Source organism: Pelodiscus sinensis, chromosome 16 (genome assembly GCF_052426305.1).
Source record: "Pelodiscus sinensis isolate ZL-2025 chromosome 16, ASM5242630v1, whole genome shotgun sequence".
NCBI classification, from domain to species: Eukaryota; Metazoa; Chordata; order Testudines; family Trionychidae; genus Pelodiscus; species Pelodiscus sinensis.
In genome coordinates this window covers 39,121,083-39,141,415 of record NC_143067.1, presented here as the reverse complement: position 1 = coordinate 39,141,415, position 20,333 = coordinate 39,121,083, and the positions used below count along the sequence as shown (strand labels likewise).

Sequence of the window (20,333 nt, the reverse complement as noted above, 5' to 3'; positions counted from 1 at the left end):
TTAACCCTAGGGGGAAAAAAAGTGACTTTTCCAACACTGTGGGCAAGAAACTAGCTCTTTAACCTTTCAATGTCAGCACCTTTGACACACGACCATCTTTTAAAAACAGATCCATTTTATCTACAGTATGTATAAATGCAGCACAACTGTAGGGTAGAATGAAAATGATTATGTTATACATACAGTACATCACTTATACTGAACAGGACATGCGTGATGTAAATGTTTATTCCTGGTCAGCATTTATTTACTGTTGGAGCAATACCTTGAATATGTTAAGTCTGATTTATTTTTTAAAAGTTTAGTAAATTGTTAAGCTGACCAAGGGAAAAAGCAAGCCATACCTTCCTACACAGCTGTGACTGGCTCTGCAAAATTTAATGATCAAAATGCTTAAAACTAGAACAGGTCATTTTCCTTTTTTAAAGGTATGTGTTAAAGATTCACTAACTTTTTCAAAAAACAAATTCATAAAATTTAAATAAGACAGCAAAATTATACCTTGTAGCTAAAGTTATCACAAATAACGTAAAGTCTAAATTGCAGCTTGAACAAATACTATTTGCCGGATTTCTTTGCAAGCCCAAGGCAGGATGCATAGCAATTATCAAAAATGAGTACAATGATGAATTTGCATTTGAATGCTGGGGGAGAAAATGCTAAATTTATAACACGACAACGCACCAGCTGATAAAGCAACTTTATTAGTGTCCTGCGGCAAAATACATTAGTAATTTGTAACCAAGCATTAAAATTCTCATTTTGTGTCATAAAAAAAAAGTAATCAGTTTCTTCCATGATGCATTCTGTGTTTTAGTAAATTTCTTATGGGTTCTCCTCCTGGAGAGATGTACATGAAAACCCCTCAACAAAAGGCCTATTGCAAAGTAACCAGAAAAAACGTTACCCTCAAGATGCTCTAATGGACATGACTCACCAATTTCTGTCAAATAGCTGTAATACCCACAGCTCAAGTCGTGTCTTAGAAAACAGCAAATTTAAAACAAATGCAATAAAAAGCTCTACTCCAAATTAAAAAAGAAAAATCAAACCCACTCAGGTTAGAAAAGTGTGCTACAGTGTATTATTTTCCTAGATGTTTTACCACTGCTGCCTTTTCAGATAACAAGCATAGATAGCACCTGCCATTCTCAGTTTAACACACAAAGCTTCGCCCCACACACACCACATGTGAATATACTAATGCATCCATCAGTAAGAACTCCTTTTGAGTGATGTTTCCCTCTTGATCAAAATGTAAAACTGCAGTTATTGAAAGGCATAACATGATCCAACTACTAAGGTTAATGATTAGTGTTACTGTCAGATTCTTTGGTTATAGGATATATTTTAGTTTAGCAGGGTTATATAAAATAACTGTCACCTAGAAATATGCCCCAAAGTCTAAAAGCAACCTAACATTAAAACATTTGCAGACTGAGGTTGTATTGGTAGGATTTATAAATCTGAGTATTTCCCCATGTAATCTAAACAAAGTTATCAAAATTATATTAAGTCAATACATTTTAATGAATAGTAAACTTCTGAAATACTTAGAATATTAAAAGCAAAGTTCTGGAAGTAGCAGTAGTGGACTGAAGGAAAAACTTCTCTTCAAATACTCTCCATCGCCTTGAACTCGCTGAGAGCCTGCACAGGATTAACATGTTTCTTCTGGGATGCTCTTTTGATCTTGGTTTGTGTTTCATCCTGTTTCTCCCTCTTCACCAGAGGTTTCTTCTCTGGAGCCTTCATTTTCCAAGACACAGCAGGAAGGTTCAAGGAAGCCATTCCTTGGGACTTCTGGTATTTAGTAGATGCCACGTAGGAAGCCTTCACAGTTTGCACAACTGCATTCATCAGGTTCTTTGCAGCCTGGATCAGAGACATCGCACTGTCCACCTACAACAGACATCACAATCATCATCATCTGCAACTGGCAATGCCCATGACCTGCTATGCACCGCAGGAAGCAAGCAAATGGAAGGGCTTTCCGAAGCTTTGTGGCTCCAGACATTTTAGAATATTTAAGGTAATTCATATGCTTGTCAAAGAAACCCCCAGCGGGATTTGCAAAACTGAAGCTATGTTTCCTAACTCTCGGTGATGAGAAACTGCCTCATGCTGCTGAGCAATGTTTCTGTGCACTTGGGTGCTTTTTTCATATTTATGACAATTTATATATTTGTCTGTTGGCTGTCAGTCCTGTGGCTGCTCTACAACAGCAGCTTCCACTTCAGTGAAGTATATTGTAGATACGATAATAGCTCAATCGCCGACTGAAATATTTAAGTCCCATTGGCCTCTTACATCAGATTAAGAGAAAGGTGCTATAGTCCATGCAAGCAAGATTAAAGTGAGGAAAGCTGCATTACAGAAAACAAAGTTCTTTAGAGTAAAGAAAAGCTGAAAGCTAAAAATATACTCTGGGAGACTGAATTTTAGTTCCTGCCAAGTTGCCAGTGTAGAGGTGAGCCAGGGTCAGACTCAATTTGCACAAAAAACTGAGCAGACGTCAGCTGTCCTCTTTCATATGGGGTACGGTTCACAGAGATTTCCAATACCCGCAAGCAATGCTGTAGCTCAGATGGGTATGGCACGAAGGGTTACGTGCTAGGAGCTCAAGTTTTGGCTGGATGTATCCTCATGTTAGTGGTAACAGAGGCTGCCCTTGGACTCCTAGATGTAGTTTATTTATCCAGCATTTTTTATTATGGGGGAGGGAGAAGGTGGTGAACTTAAGGAGATGAAAGGAGCTCAGCTTCCCTGTTGCTCATCCGAAGGCCCTTTTTAAAACGAAGTCGAAAGGAAGGGGCAGTCAGAAGGAACTGCATTTATGGCAAGCAGGGCAGAAGGAAGAGCATGCAAACATGCAACGAGAAAACAGACAGCGAGTTGACGAGAGCTGAGCCATCAAAGAAGCTAGGCAAATGTCTGAGCACGATCAAGGGCCTGAAGGCTGTGTGCATCAAGGAAAAATAATTCTTCACCTGCCAGTCAATTTGAAAAAAAAAAATTTATCTTCACCGCTCTTTACAGAATTTCTCTCACCTGTGAAGAAAGCAGTATATGCAGAAAAAGTGGGAGGGGAAAAGCTAAAAACCTAAATGCGCCTGCCTGGTTCTCTTTGCCAAAGTCCAGCAATGCTTTGCCAAATGAGTATTATGGAATGTTTTGTGCACATGTGTGAGTGAGAGAGAGAGAGAGCATGAGTGTGTGTTTGTGTTTTTAGGTCACAGTCCAAATTGTTAATATTTACGTCTAAAGACAGAGTGCATAATATCTTGGACATCACAAATTTTCATCCAATAATCTGCTAGAGGCCCCCCCTCCAAAAAAGGGAACTTTTATTCATGTTCTTATTCAATGAAGACAATAAAAATAAGGAGACTGTAGTGAAGATGCTAGCCTCCTGATATAAACTAATTTATGGCTGAAAGATATGTAAATTAAAAAGGCATTTTATAATCACAGTAAAACCCTCAAGCACATTTCCGTATAATGACATACCACAATGCCTTCAGCCTCACAGATTCCAGGCACACACTGCAAATACACAGCAACACATGTTCTCCTGCATCTCATCTTTCAGTTTCTGACTTCTGGCAGTTTGAGCATGTCCTGCTGCCAGTAGCAGGAGGGTGGCAGAGAAGTCTCTCTGGCATAAAGGTGCTAACATTACATAAAGGTATGTCACATTGCCAGAACAGTTTCCCATTTTGCTCAGCTATTATGCAGCACTCATTTTTCTAGATTCCTCGAGCAGTCACTTGTCAGTGCAAAAAGCAGTAAAGTGAGAAATTGTACAAGAGACTTGCACCACTGAGAAACTCTACAAGGATGTGTTCATATACTAGAAACCTAAGAAACATGAGATTTTAAATTTATTTCTAATGGTTCAACTGCTAGTACTGATTTATTAATTCCTTCCGTCGCTCCTTAGAGACTAAATCCTGAATTATTTTCTCAGCATCATTACTGCTTTCACCCAATTAGAATATAAGTTACAATGGTAAACAGGTTAGAGTAGACCAAAGAATTCATAAGTTTAGCTGTTTCTTGCCCATGTAATCCACAGAATGCAGACTCGTCTCAGAAAAAATCTGAAGTAGAACGAAGACAAGAATGCATTTGCTAAACTGATGGCCAAGGTAAAGAATGAGGTTGGCCCTGCAGAAGCTTTCAGCTGTCACCAAACAGTAAAGCAACTAAAACAAGTTTAACTTAGAGGCATCACTATTTTGAAATAAATACCCCTAGATAATTACAAGACCCCACTCTAGTCCATGGTAGATCATTACAAAATTACAGTGAAACTTCTTGCTGAGGGTTATTTTCTAGTAATGAAAGCTGAACAACAGTTTGAAGATTAAGATACTGATTCTGCCTCAAAGTAGAATCAGTTATAAACTTTACAAGAGTTTAAAGTCTGGACATCAACCCATGAGTCTTTCATTCTGTCTATAAGCCTTAACACAAAACCTTAAACTGGGAAAACTGTTCAACCTAAAAAGAAAAAACAAGGAATGGAAAGATCAGATCTTACATACCCCAGAGACTACCAATTCTCCTCCAAGGTTTTGAACTTCTGCCTTTACTTTGCTACAGATGTTCAGTTGATGGCAGTATAAAGCAATACGCTGTAGGTAGGCTAGAAGGTCTTGTTTGCAGGCAGAATCTGGGCACTAAAAATAGAAAATTGTTGCTTCAGAATTTTAGAAAGCAGAAATACTGTTGTTTTGTAAGCTAACTTACCCTGACACCAGTAAATACAAAAGAAACTTTAACTTGGTCAGTTAGGTATCTAGCATGAAGAATACACTCAATTTATCCATTTATAGACATCCAGCCATGTATTTTCATGGACAAAGCAGTATGAAAAAGGTGAACAAACAGTGCAGTAACAAGTGAGCATATTAAAAATGGAATACACATTTGTAATCTGTACAACATTTCTGACATATCACTAACTCCACAGAATACTTCTAGCACTGTAAGGCAAATGATAATTCTGAAGAATTTCTTGCATTTGAGTTCAAAACCCTTATATAAGCATAGATTAACAAGCAACAAAATTTGCATTTAGAAGTCATAAGAATCTGCTAAATATTAAGAGTCTAGGATGAGCAGACTCATTGATGTGCAAGGGTTAGGGTAATTGTGCAATCAAAATCTGGTCTCAAAAGGCAGCAATGGGAAATAGGACTTTCAGAGTCTCATCTGCTCTGCCAATGGCTTTGCAGAGCGATCTTGGGCAAATTCCCTGGTCTTTCTACACCTGTTGGGGTTACACATAGTATTTGTGCACTACATGGAGACTGAAGCTATATATGGGCAGACGGAGAGCTCGGTGGTTTGAGCATTGGCCTGCTAAACACCCAGGGTTGTGAGTTCAATCCCTGAGGGGACCGTTTAGGGATCTGGGGCAAATCTGACAGGGATGGAACTTGGTCCTGCTGTGAGGGCAGGAGACTGGACTTGACCTCTCAAGGTCCCTTCTAGCTCTATGAGTTGATTATAATATATATTTATATTTATATAAAATCATATATTTGTGAAGCACCGATTCAGCACTTTTGCATCCCAGGATCTCACAATAGGACTTATTCGCAACTCTTAATCAAGGATGTTAAGTATCAGTTATTTCACTAACCAAACAGTCGATGCATTTTTGCATCGACTACTCAATTAGTCAATAGGGCAGCACTGCCCCTTTGAAACATTGCCACAGCATTTCAAAGGGGCAGCACTGCATGGAGCCTGGGATCAGCTGGGGACGCCAGCTGACCCTGGGCTCCCTGTGGCACTGCCACTTTGAAGTACCTGCCACTCCATCTATCAGATGGAAGCAGCAAGGTGGGGTGGGGAAAAAGAGTGACCAGTTGACTATCGGATAAGCATTTGCTTATCGGATAGTCGACTAGTCCTTAACATCCCTGCTCTTAATCAAGAATAGTGTCTTTGTGCCTCCTCCATTTTAAAATAAATTGTGTTGCTCCTCTTACGCAATATCTTCAACTGAAGAGATGTGGTCTTGACCACCTCAAGCCTCCTATCAGCCTGGCAACTCGATGCCACCTTTTTTAGCTGGGTGACAGACAGAGGCCTGGGCACAGTGCTGCATGGAGAAGCCCATTTGTTCAGCCCTTGTGGTGCACGGTGGAGACAGAGCGGATGGAGAGCACACTCCGGAGACAGCTAGGTGGGAACAAGCCGACGGCCTTAAAGCAGAGGTGGACAATAAGCAGCCTGGATGCGGTTTGCCAGGATAGCCCTGACAGGCCGCCATGCATTTTATTTACAGCTGCTCACAGCTCTTTTAGGTTGCCATGCCCGGCCAATGGGAGCTGTGGGAAGCACCATGGGCTGGGCCAGGCCACTGCTTCCTGCAGCCCTCATTGGCCAGCAATGGTTGTGCAGGTAAATCAACCGTCTGGGGGCCTGCCAGGAACTAACTCTGGAGAACTGCAGCTGGCCTTCGGGCCACTTATTGCCCATCCCTACCTTAAAGAGTCAAGTGCCGCCGAGTTTCTCCGCCTCACTCTCGTAACAAAAATGGCGTCCATCCGAGTAGCAGCCACGGATCACAGTATGCTCTGCACAGTGAAGATCAAGAGCATGTGTGCACAAGCCCACTAAAATCACCTATTGCATAGGAAGACGAATCCAGCATCTTCTAGAGCTAGCTTTAAAAGGGACAGTTGATTGTGAAAGCCACGCCAGTTGGCCAAAGGGTCTCTCATCTATTAGAGTTCTCTGGATAGGTCAAGAAATTGTGGCCAAAGGAGAACTGGTTGACTACCTGGAATTTCAAAAAGCCTCTCAAAAGAGGTTGATAAGAGAACCATGGCCCAGGGTGAGAAATCAACATTACAACTGAACAAAGGGACACAAAAGAAAGAAAGAGTAAACAGTCCCCTTTCAACATGGCAAAAGATTAAGAGGAAAGATTACAGATTTCAGCACTATTGCCGGAGTTCAGCATATTTATCAGTATACTCTGAAGGGATGCTAACGTTGCTGGATAAGAGCACTCGTTATGAAATACCAACATTAAAATGAGCCATGCAATACTGAAGCCAAGAGTGATTAAGCCCAACATCAACAGGCGTCTCCAGAGCAGTCCCATCTACGGACGGTTCAGGGCAGCCACCCCAGGCCCTGTACCTTTGGGAGCCCCACGACGGTTGGTCCAACCATCCTCTGGATGGGATCCATGGGATTACCTGGGGCCAGAGGCCTGGCGCAGCAGCAGCAGGAGTTGCCCCCTTCACACTGGAGTGACCTGGCAGTCCAGTCTGCTCCACCCTGCTACCCCCTCCCATCCCGCATTATTCCGCTTCTGCTGCCCACCACCATGGAGAAGTGAGATGAATGGGCTGGTAGGATGGGGTGGAACAGGCTGCTCCAGCTCCCACTGCTGTGGTGACTGAGAAAGGGCCAACCCCTGCTGCTGCTGCCAGGCGAGGGCCCCCCCCCCCCCCCCCAATCCCTCATGCTGCGCTACGGGACCCCGTGTCTGCACTACTCTTCCGTGCTAAGTGATTCAAGTTGGGATGCAGTCACCTAAGGACCTATCAAGAGCTGGGTAGGTGCTCAGAGGTGTGGCAGGGAGAGGTGCCTCTGTTGGCCACAGGCCAAGACTGCTATGGGGGTGGGGGTGGAGTCCTCTTTGCTTGCCCCAGCCCTAGGGGAGACCACACCTCAAAGACCCCAGTCCTGAACACATCATCCAGAGCACACAGCTCTCCAGCCAGAGCCCTCATCCCTCTGCACCCCAACCTCTGCCCCAGCACTGAGCCCCTTCCCACACGCTACACCTCTCTGCCCCACACCTCACCTTCACATTGGCGCATGTAACAAAATTCATTCTGCACAGGCATGGGAAAGATTAGAGGGAACACTGCTAAAGAGCTGCATCTTCCAGAACTTTTAGCACTTTTATAGCACTCAACACAAAGCCCTGGAAGGCAGATAGCTACGCACTTGTAATAGAGCCAGAAACATGGGGCTTCGTCCAAGGCCTAAGGCCTGAACTACAATGATCAAAAGGCAGGCCCTGCCGATATAAAGCAAAGTTAGCGAAAGTCAGACTATGAGCAAGTCCAGCCCTTGTACAAGGCAGATGTCTGCTTGCAGGTTCACTGTCTGATAAGTGAACTTAGTAGGGACAGTGCTGGCACTGCAAAAACACAAACGTTCCTAGGCACGATGCATTCACATACACATACACACCGCAGCAGGATCGTCCCATAACATCCCAATACAAGCTATGGTGTAAACTCACTCCCCCAACACAATACGGGACAAACTGACCCTCTTACGTGTAAGGTCAGGAAGGTCACAATGCTGTGTGGCCATGCAGCTGCCTTATAAGCCCCACGCAGGTGCTTGGGGCTGCCACACATAGGGAAAGACCCCCCCCTCCAGGAAAGATGCACTTTTCCAGCCCTCGCAGGGGGGTCAGATTAACACACGAGTTTTAGGGGCTGCAGCCCTCAAGTCACCATGTTCTGAGCCAGCCCTTCCTGACACCGGGGAGGGGTGGGGGGAGCGCGACACCTCCATGCACTGCCATTCCTTCCCCAGTGGGTGGAGCCACATCACTGCATGCCCTGGGAAGCTCTGTCCTGGCAGCTACCTTTTGCTGGGAATTGCAGCCCCAATCCCGTCCCACCTCCAAACCCCACACCCCAACTCTGAGGCCCCTCCTGCACTAACTTCTGCCCAGATCTCACACACACCCCCAATGTCCCAAGCCAGCTCTGGCACTCCAAACCCCTTGGCCTCAGCCTGGACTCTCCTCCTGTACCCCAGGCACCCCCTCCTCAGCCATAACCCTGAACCTCCTCCCATACTTTGAACCCTTCAGCCTCATCCCCGCCATTGAGCATCCATGTGCAGAATGAATTTTGTTATGTGCACCAATATGAAGATGTGTGTCACGATCAAATGAGAAAGCACTAAACCTGCATCAGAACACAGCTTCCAAAAAGCAGCCTTACATTGAGAGACACTGGGCATAGTCAAAATCCTACCTAGAGTCCGGGTGCTAGGAGAGGCTGCCAATACTTACTTTATTGGAAGCTGAGGAAACGCATAAGCTTTCTCTGCTGGTTCACTGGGATTTCACAAATTGGCAAATGATGCATCTCTTACAACTATCCAAGATTGAAGCAACAGAAATATTGTCTGAGCGCTTTGTAAGTGTTCTCATGCACACAGGAGAACGAATTTTATGAGAACCTCCACAGTGCCACAATCATTTCCATTTCTTGAGGTATTTGCAACTTATTAATATTTTCCGCCATTCAAAAAAAAATCCTGATATTTTGAGTGAAAGATGAAACACCTTTGGGAAAAATCTGAAGGTTGACAGCTAGACACGTTAGCTGACTTGAAATACCTCAGATAATAGCACATGTCCTCTGAGGCCATGCAAGCTATCAAACTATCTGACAGCAAGAGTTAGGATTTCCTGATGCACTAACACGAGGGGCACAAGTCAACCAGAGCCATGTGGCTAACATCACTGTGACAATGCACCCCTTTGTTGGGTTCCTGCTCTGGGCATACCAAGGCATTGCACTCCACGGAAATGACTGAACTGCAAGACTTCTGGAACTGTCAAACGGTTTTACGTTCACAGATTGCTGCACCTGTTTGTGCAGGTACATTTACAGTTCTGGTGGCTTGCAGAGCACAGCCACTGCACACCAGGCACCTCTGGGATAAACAGCAGCATTGACTGAGGCGTGGCTTAGGCAACTAGAGCAGAGTGCCCTGCTCCGGAAGACCCTCCCTGCCATGCGTAGCTACACGTACCCCACTGGCTGCCCTAAGCAGCAAAGGCCTCAGATATGGGTGGGGAACCTCAGTTCCAGGGGCTGCATGCAGCCCCCAGCTGGCTTGGATCTGGCCCCCGAGGCCCATGCCCTGCCCGCAGCATTGGGAAGCCCGCGTTGGTGCTCCAGCCTCCCCCCCGACCACAGGGCTGAAGCACACAGAATCTACTAGCCTGGGCCCCCCTAGGCTCTGGTGTGCAAGGGGAATGTGGGCAGTGTCTCTCTCCTCAGTCAGGGGCCACATCAGGGAGGGTTTGGCTTTTGTTTTTGCCTCTCACTTGTGTGTGGTCCCCAACTGATTCTTCTATGAGTCAGCAGCCCCAGACCCAAAACAGACTCCCTGCCCCTGGCCTAAGAGGATGTAAACAGACCCAATGAGTACATACAAGCTGAAAGCTTTAGAAGAATTGGGTTTGAAATTGTCACTATGCCACTGCCTTCTGCTGGTCTCCCCATACTACCTGTAAATTCGAAAAATAACTTTTCCAATAAAAGTAAACCAAAATACACCCATTGACCAAGTTTTGTGGTCTACTGTGAGAACACAAAGGCTTCCCATCTGCAGAATGTCTGGGGAACATTTAATTTGTAGCAATAGAAGAGTTCTGCTAACAGAGTTCACTGTAGACTTCAGAAAGCAAGCTAATTATGAAATCTTACCACTTACTCAGACAAGCAGAGCATCTCCTTGCATCTTAAAACCTGACTTCACTCCCTAGCAAGCTGGGGGGAAAATAATTTCAACCAGCCTTTCCACCCTATCCCAGGGAGCTAATGTCAGCTTACTAACATGAAACATTCAGTAAAACTAATAAATTCATATCACAGCAACTGTCTCTAGAAACTGGATGAAACAATTAGAACATCTGCACTAGTTTTAAGAGTCAATTCCTGTTTTAAGTTAAATCATCTGTCTCAGTTTTTAATCACATGCTGTGAAACTGCATTCAGAAAGGTAGACCGAAAACCCTACCTATAGCTGTGCAAAAAAGTAAAGCTTTGTTACTCTCATACCTCAAACCTCAGCTACTTGTATATTTCAGGGCCTCTCAGGAGATATGACTATCATGAAAACCGCATGATTTCTTTAAATCACAAATTTGGGTATGGATTAAGACTCAAGCCACTTTTTGCTTGACACAAACCAGTTTTAAAACTAAAGGGGAATAGGGAATCACAGATGCTCTAGTGTATTAACAGCTCTCATTTGCATGTCAATGAGTACACATATCATCTGTATTTATTTGATCATGTTTTTCACCAAGTTAAATTTCTTGCATAAGATAGATTTTTGTCCTATTGTGATTGTTACTGTAGTATCAATACCTTTTGTGATAACATAAGCACTTGGTTCATTATGTCACTGATCAAGCTACACCTAATTAACCGTTTGCAGTGATCGTCCTCTTGCCAATGGGAAAGGCATAATGATCACCCTGGTGCCTACAGAGTCACATTGCTGCTTTGCAAAACACTTGGGATAGCTAAAGTTCTATTCTTTTGCAAAAATGTAAGAAACAACAGGTGCTTGATTTAAAACACCAAGCTGCTAAAGTATTTTTGCTGTGTGTGTTCAAGGGTTTATGTTGATGGGACACCAAAGAAGCTGGGAGGAACAAGGTCACAAAAGCTGTATTTAGAAAGTGATTGTGGAAAACTACGTAAGCGGCCAAAAACATTCTTGTGTTTGTGGATCCACACAGAACTCTTACTCAATTGTGTTTGTGAAAATGAATGACAACTTACATGGTCAGCAATCGCTCGGCCCAGCTTGTCCATCCTTGACCCAGCTTCTGCAATTTTCTTGGCTGCACTAATGACATCTGATGTGTTCTTTAATGGGCCTTTGCCTCTGCAAAACAAAGCAGGTTTTTTTTTTTTGGAAGGGAGGCTCCAAAAAAAAAAAAAAAATGTAGCTTCTCATTTCATTTTCCAGACTACCTAAAAGTACTGTATTCACTCGGGTAAGGTAGACTCTCAAATAAAAATAAGCTGCTTACAGGAAACTTATCACAGATGCTCTAGTGTATTAACAGCTCTCATTTGCATGTCAATGAGTACACATATTGTCATTGTCAAGTCTATAAAAGGCACATTTTTTTCACATAACATGGATCAGGCTATTTATACCTATTGTTTCAAGCAATGCTATGTACTATTATATCTACTAGATATTGTACAGAGTTTGTGCATCTGTCTGTCCGTGAGTCTGTCCGAGTGTCCATTTCTTCAAGAACTCTCTGAACAGTAAGAGCTAAGACCACCACATTTGGCATGCAACTTCCTCTTATCCTAACAAAGCAAGGTCGGTTTTCCATAACTTGGAAAGGGAGGGTGTTGCTAGAAGGAAGAGTTATACTGCAAAGTGACCACAGGGGGGCAGCCATCCCAGTAAGACAGAGGCCACCTTCGGGAGGGGCAGGGCTCTGAGAATGTTGCCCGACACCATCTAACTCTCACAACAGAGTTAAGGACCTGCGCAACACAGGGCATATCTGCTAGTATGGTTCTATTTCAGATGTTAAATATGTGCTTTGACTATCTTGTTTTCATGGAATGTTGAGTCAATGCCTGAGAAAAATCTTATCAGTTTAAATAAACCCTTTACTGATAAATTTCAAATCACAAGACAAGTTAAAACAAAATGACATTCAGTAAGTTCACTGATGCGTAGTTTTTAAATTATAATAATGACAATACTATTCCATTCAAAACCGAAATTCTAAAAATACAGGAATGTCAAATATTTCCACTGAAGTGAGGGTTATATTTGCCAGGATAGTTCACTGGGAGGAAACAAGCATCTAAGTTAGCACCTGTATAAGTAAGCGCATGAAAGAAGCTCACCTGGTGAAGTCTGTCATTTCCATCATAATCATACACATTTGTTTTGCCAGTACAATAATATCGTTACCACTGTCATCCCATTTTGATACTTCAGCATCCAATTTACTCTTCTCTTCCTGGAAGCTTGCTACTTGCTCAGCAATTTTCGCTTTTTGTTCTTGAGGGAGTTGAGCCATGATAGCCTGAAATAAAGCAATTTTCCATATTTTCTTACTCTGTTTATTCTAAAAAGCCTTCTTACAAAGTGTCACTCATAACCAATCTAAGTTACTTATCTAAATATCTTGAGAGATAGTACACTTCTATTAAAATCCAAGTTAAAGGCATCTCTTCTGCATAAAGAAAGAATGGGGGAAAACATCTAACTTTGGTGACCAACCTTCCTACATAAGTACAGTAGGAGATCATGAGGAGCTACCAAGGGGCTGGACTACTGGCAGCAACAGAGCAGCAAAGTTATCACAGGTGTTGAGATCCAGCTTCGAGTCCAGGAGGCACCATCTATCTCACCAGAATCATCCACTGAGCCTACCTGGGTGGTCTCAGACTCCCATTTTATAGCTTTTCCCACTAAGCTCAGAGTGGCTCTGTTCTCGAGTTATGAATATTTATATATTTACTGTCACACACATGGAAAAAAAACACTGATTTGCCCTGTGACTACTAGCCTTTGCTTCTGGATAGTTCTGGGCACTTCAAGTAAATGGCCGTGGTCTGTCTTCTTCTGTATACATATACAGAAAACCAGAAATCCATTAACTTCTCAAATGCCTTCCTTGCTTTCTATACTGCAATGCAAAAGGCATGTGGATTAAATGAGCAAAAGTCTAGGGTTGGTTTGTTTGTTTTTCTGGGGACAAGGGTGCTGGAAGACTTAGGGAAGACAGGAGAAGGAGCAGTGTGTAACCAGAAAGGAGAAACACAGCTGTCAAACCAGGACACTGCAAGGAGGAGGGAAAATCATCTTCAGAGCAGCAGTTTTCAATCAGGAGTCCAAGACCCCTTGGGGACCTTTGACCAGATTTCAGGGGGTCCAACAAGTAGACTCAGCATTAGACTAAGGCCCAGGGCAGAAAGCCAAAGTCCTACCATCCCAGGCTAAAGCCTGAGCAGCTTAGCTTCATGGAGCCCCAGACAAATGCCCTGTTTGCTACCCCTCAATGCCAGCCCTGGCTTTTTAGATGCAGAAAAACAATTGTGGCACAGCCAGGCTCTGGTGTCTTTATAGCAAGTTGTGGGAGGCCTCCAAGAAAAAGGAGGAGGACCTCTGCTTCAGTGCAGAGACTCTAACGTTGATTTCAACACCAGAGAACTGGGGGGAAAGTGCCATGCCTGCACGTCATGAGACGGACCTTATTTGAAAATATTTTCAAGAAATTCCTCTACCTCAACACATACCCAAATGTAAAGAGTGCAAACTAAGATGCAAGGCCTGACTGTCAGAATGAAACAATGTTATGAAAAATGCTTCTCAGAAGGCGCCTTTTTCATGATGACAGGAGACTTGTCTGAATAATCTGGATGAACTGGCTAATAAACTTGTTGCACTACTGTTATGGACTACCTATGCCGTACTCTGCTAGTAAGTGACAAAATACAAATGGTCAGTCAAAAGAGAAATGTAGAAGACATGCTCAACATACTGCTTCCATAGCCTAGGACATACTGCAGAGAAATTGCTACTGTATTGCTGATGCTGTTGAAATTTGGAGAATTTCAAGATGACGCTAGAAATACTCCAACCAAGGTAAATTGCTGGCAGTGAAGGTGATGAATCAGTCACCTTACTCTACCTCATCATCTTGCAAATATTCCCAACCCAGAATACCAGGGCAGATGCCCAGTTGCTGAATAAGATGCTGCTGCTGCTATGACATGCATATAATGATCACCCATCAATCATGTCAACTAAAATTTCTGGGCTGGAGGTGAAGCATTCAAATAGTACATGTTTGCTGCTGTTTGAGAAAAAAAATAACGTCATTGAACTGCATAAACAACGAGAAGTCCTGAGGCACCTTATAGACTAACAGATTTATGACCTCATCTGATGATGTGGGTCTTTGCCCACAAAAGCTCATGCTCCAATAAATCTGTTAGTCTATAAGGTGCCACAGGACTTCTCGTTGTTTATGCAGATTCAGACTAACTCAACTACCCCTCTGATACTTGTCACTGAACTGGTGGAACTCACTAGCAGGAAGTTATGCTCAAGTCACTTGCACTTAGGTGTATTTGAAAATTCTCAGGCTGATCTGAAATAATCAGTTTAATTCACTGACTACAATTAACATTCTTCTCCTTTAATAAATCATTTAGTTGTAAACATGAAACAATCATGAGAAAATAATTATCTAGTAAATAAGTAATATATCCATCATTTTGTAATACTAAAAATATGCAATTAATAAGAACCTTAAAATTAAGCTACAAATCCACTTCATATAAGTGGATATCATATCAGTATATCATTATAGCATTTCCCCCAAACAGCAAAAAGATGCATGAGGTCTACCATAACAGCTGTATTTAGTTGTAAATGAACATGTTTTCATGGTTATACCAACCAAGGAGAGATTTTTTAGAAAATAACTAAAAATGGAAAAAAAAATCTAGAATTTCCATTTGGTGATTTAAATCAATCCACTCTGCTACACCTGGGTATTTTCAACTACTCCAGAGTTCAGAACAAACATTATAAATGTGAATCTTTCAACAGACAGCTGAAGTGGCTTATTAGGTTGTGTAGACCCCATCAACACCTAAGACAACAACTCAAATCTACCTTTCTTATAAGAAAAGTAGGAAACCTATAGAGCTGGGTAGTAGGGCTTCCATTCCAATAGCAACAGAAAGAGTTCAAACAATGACGGTCACCTGATACCAGATTGGGCCCAAAACACGATAGACATACCTGACCATTTTTATTTCAGTTTGGGGTCAGTGGGAGAGAAGGGGAGACCTTTTTTTTTTTTTTTAAACACACAGGGAAATAATCCTAAACCCAAGTAGAGTGAAATTTTGATAAACAAAGATCAACTGCTATCAAAGTTTTAGGAAACTTTAAAAAAAAAAAACACACTTTTGTGGCATCATCCCAAGAGCATAAATCACTGGTGATCTAAGTTGCAACTCTGGAAAGAAATGCAATGGAAAAGGCTGTTTTACTCTAATATACCCTTTCTATAGTTTCAGACATTAATTATTCAATATTGTTCATCCGTGGTTTCATTTTTAACAGTCATAAGAAATGAAGTTGGCTTGAACATTTTTTGAGGCGGCTGTCTTTTAGCAGACTCTTTGTTAAAAGTCCAATGGAGTTCCTGAAAAGCTTTTTGAAGAAAATGGTTAAAAGCATGTGGCAGTATTGCAGTTCCAACTGCCGGGGGGCAGAGAGAAGAAACATCAATTTGCAACAGATGGACTTGTTTACTGGCCAAAAATTCACATACCTAAAATAATGGGAACAAATCTCAGATTGTGATGTGAAAGCCGACAGTACTTTATCAGTATCAAGAGGATGCTGCTCTTTCAGAATGCCCAAAAGAAAGCAGACACTAATGCTTTTAAAATGCAATGTTTCACTTAACTGCCTTTTGAGGCAGTGAAAATGGAGATTGTCAGTTTTCTGGCCTAGGATTTTCAAAAAAGAAATAGAACTAAACCAAACTCAAGTGACAGATTTAAACTGGATTTTCAGAGCAAGTTAAACTGTTTCTTAGAGAAGATGTAATGCTTAAATGTTTTCCTTACTCTTGCACTTTGCCCGGCAATAAGCTGATCATCTTCAGTCTGAACACTTGTTCTGCTTCTGACATCAAAGTCTTCAGTCTCAAAATCAGAGTCATCCAACTCTTCAGGAGTCTGGGGGGAGGGGGGGGGGGGGGGGGAAAAAAGTACAATTCAGCACAAGTCAGAGCCAAGATCAACAGCAGTAAATCCATCTCTCCACAACCAATAAAAATGCCTCCTGGTCAGCTGTTTAACATCAGAGTAGAAAGAGGAGAGAAAATAATTGGCTTGTAACTGAGGGTAAGTCAGAATTCCCTCCAGTTTATGCTATTTGTATGATTATATATGTCTGACTGCTCAAATCCTCTAGTTTACTTAACTGTAACCAAATGTGCGTCCTAAATGGGTTCTGAAATGTGTGCTCAACATGGAATCAAGTTAAATGAGTATTCTCAAGATATGGACTATATGAAAAAGACAATTACACTGAATCCAAATAACATGTTAAGTATCAGAGGCGTAGTGTAGCCATACAGGAACCCCCCCCGTAACATCCATCTTTGCTTGCCTGGATATGCAGGCTTCTGCTGTGACCGTGAATGGCTGTAAACAGAGATACGCCAATTGCTGACCAAGAAGCTGCAGAGGAGTGCCCTTGACTAAAACCCATACGGATACGAACACACAGCCGTCCGCGGGGGGAGGAATCTCTCGCCCAGTAAAAAAATGTCTAGTACTCACAATTTAGTTCTCTCTCTCTTGCAAGTGTAAATTAAGTTGAAACTTGCTTGTAAGAACTGGTGCCACAAAACAGACCAGTACAATTTGGCATCTTAGATAAGAAAGAGGATACAGGCCCCTATGGGTATAAAGATGGGTCCAGCAGCACATTTACTCTGAGTGTCAATCTACCATCTATCTGCTGGTCGGGTTAGGTGTTTGATCTCCCGAGGTTCCACAGGGACGCCCATCTCGTATTCGTCTTTCCTAGGAATTGAGGGACGGCCCTGGCTTGACCCGCTGGAGTCGAGAGGCACAGAAAGGGGTAAAAATTGTACCTGGATGTGGTCCTTTGTCTTAAGTGTACACAGACTTAGAGCTCTTTAAAGATTAAGCTGTCACTTGGTACCATTATTTCTATTTTCTATCTTTATTTTCTTTGTAACCATTTTAAGATCTATATTTGCTAGCAGTTAAGAAATAGAGCAATAGTCATTGTAACCATATGATTTATAAGCTTCTTTAATAACCTGTAACTGTTTAAGCTTTAACCTGACTCCTTCAGTTGCTGTAACAGAACCAAGCACAATTTAAAAGAACTTCAGCTGGTCATAAGGGACAGGTATAGGAAGAGCTTGGGCGTTTGGATCGTGTCACTCCCAGGTGACAGATCCGTTGGGGCATCTCTCAGTCTTCCCTAGACTGCCCACTGTGAAGGGATCCTGTATCCTAGCAGCTGAAATCTGAGATGTAATAAGCTCTTCCTATAAATTCGGGGTGTTTGTCAGCCTGTTGGCTGCCCTCTGCGATGAGACCCCGGTCCTAGCGGTAAAGGCACGGACGTTAAACCTTTTCTCGGTAACACACACACACTGCCCTACCGTCGGCTGACAGGTAGCTGTGTTAGTCTGGATCTGCAAAAGCGACAAGGAGTCCTGTGGCATCTTACAGACTAACAGACGTATTGGAGCATAAGCTTTCGCGGGCAAAGACCTACTTTGTTAGATGCATGCATCTGACAAAATAGGTCTTTGCCCACGAAAGCTTACGCTCCAATATGTCTGTTAGTCTATAAGGTGCCACAGGACTCCTTGTCGCTTTTGCAAATTACATAAGGTAATTATGTACCTTGTACACGACTGCTTTACTGAGAGACCACATCAAACTCAAGCCTCATCAATCTCTTCTAAAGCCTATTTCAGAATAGCTATAGTAGTACTTAGGCTAATTTTTTTTTTTTTAGTTAAAGCTTCCACAGAATTAACCATAGCTGCAGTAAACCAAAATTTATTCTTACCATTCTCCAGGCAAAGTTTAAAATTTGTTGTTAGTAAGGTCAATTTTTATGCTTTAGGCTAAATTCAGCAGACCTAATTCCTGCTTGCTTAGATTTTATTTTTGCTGCTGCCAGTATACAGTTGAAACTGCAGCAAAATTTTTTTTTAAAGCTTAAGTTTAAACATTTGCTTACATGAAAATACTACATTTTACCTAGGCTACCATATTTCTGAGACAATTTTGCAGGACTGTAGCAATAAAGAACTTATTAATACCATAAGGAACTTATTAATACCAAATACAGCAATATTTAATATTAATATGTTTCAGGGTTTAAGTAGCTTCCACTCTTACCAGCTCCTTTCCTACAGCTTATTTTTTACAATGTGTTTTCCAATACAGGAATCTTGCAATATAAAGGAAGATTATGAATGGTTGCTGTGATGTTATCCAATTAGGTCAGAAAAGGGTTAAGCAGATCCCAGGCCAAGTGACCCAGAGAAAACTTTTTAGATACATGTTAGAACCCTTTCTAAATGGTAATTAGCACCATTCAATTAGACAAATGAGAACTTTGAAATATAAACCTGCATTGTTAGGGAACAGAGCAATACTAAGTGGCTGTGTCTAGACTGGCCAGTTTTTCTGGAAAATCAGCCGCTTTTCCAGAAAAACTTGCCAGCTGTCTACACTGGCTGCTTGAATTTCCGCAAAAGCACTGACTTCCTACTGTAAGAAATCAGTGCTTTTTGTGGAAATATTATGCTGCTCCTGTTCGGGCAAAAGTCCCTTTTGCGCAAAAGGGCCAGTGTAGACAGCTGAGATTTGTTTTGCGCAAAAAAGCCCCAATTGCGAAAATGGCGATCGAGGTTTTTTTGCGCAAAAGCGCGTCTAGATTGGCCACGGGCGCTTTTCGCAAAAAGTGCTTTTGCGGAAAAGCGTCCATGCCAATCTAGACACTCTTTTCCGTTAAAAGCATTTCTGGAAAATCATGCCAGTCTAGACGTAGCCAGTGTGTGTGTTTACCTACTGCTTGTTAGAGATTAAACAGTTCGACTAAACAAGGCTGGTCTATTCCCCTAGCTATTGATGCTGAGATCAAAAGACAGTGTTTATAGGTTTCTAAAATTCATGGTAAACTGTACATAACTGTTTGATAGACAAATGACCTTATGATAAATTACCCCACCACAGTCTGGAGACAAAATTGCAGCAAAAGCCTGTTCACTCAGAATGGATTTATAACTGCTATGACACAGTTTAATCAATGATTGCTCGCCTTTCTTTTTTAATAGCATTTAGGTTTAGTTATTAAGAACTGACTATAAGAATGTATTGGGTACAAGATCTGAAATATTCATTAACCTGGGGGGTAATGTGTCTGATCTTTTGGGATTGGTAGAACTTTCCTATGTGATAAATAAGATTTTCAGAGGTTCTCATTACATTTGACTTGGGTATCTGGGTGGAGACCACAGGCTGGGTTGTTTAAAAAGAATTATGTGGTTGGCTTCTGAGTAACCAGTAATGTATCTAAGAGGCTGTTTTGTACTAGCTTTGTAAATATCTTTAATAATGGATCACAGCTACATGCTTTGGCTCCTCTATTCTTCGCAGCTTGACCTTAATTTAGTAACCTCAGCTGGCTCCCCTGGGACCCCAGGCACAGTTGTGTTAGCCATTTAGCCATAAATGCAGGCTGATCAAATTAGCTTGTACTGAACCTGGTGCCCTTCTCTGCCCCCACCTGATACAAGAGATTTCTTCATTTCCATACATGAATGCAAGAACACTTGTGAATAACTACCTTGGTGTGCCAATGTAAAGACATAAAATTTACTATTCTCTAAGCAACTGGTGAAGTGTGCGTGTTGTGCTGTTTTTGGTAACAACTGAATACTGATGCAATAT

The 20,333-nt window shown here is 42.1% G+C and overlaps 1 protein-coding gene across 4 annotated transcripts in view; it reads right to left on the bottom strand.

Annotated features, from left to right (window-relative positions):
* Positions 1-684: 684 nt before the first annotated feature.
* Positions 685-20,333, bottom strand: part of CTNNA1 (catenin alpha 1) — a 152,998-nt gene continuing 133,349 nt past the window's right edge. For all 4 annotated transcript variants that reach the window (XM_075900135.2, XM_075900137.2, XM_075900136.2 and 1 more), the window contains 5 exons: positions 16,446-16,556; positions 12,693-12,874; positions 11,592-11,697; positions 4,551-4,685; positions 685-1,902 (listed from right to left, as the gene is read on the bottom strand). In XM_075900135.2, coding sequence (XP_075756250.1) covers positions 1,615-1,902; positions 4,551-4,685; positions 11,592-11,697; positions 12,693-12,874; positions 16,446-16,556 — 822 coding nt within the window. In that variant the 3' untranslated portion in view covers positions 685-1,614. The remainder of the gene's footprint in view (positions 1,903-4,550; positions 4,686-11,591; positions 11,698-12,692; positions 12,875-16,445; positions 16,557-20,333) is intronic.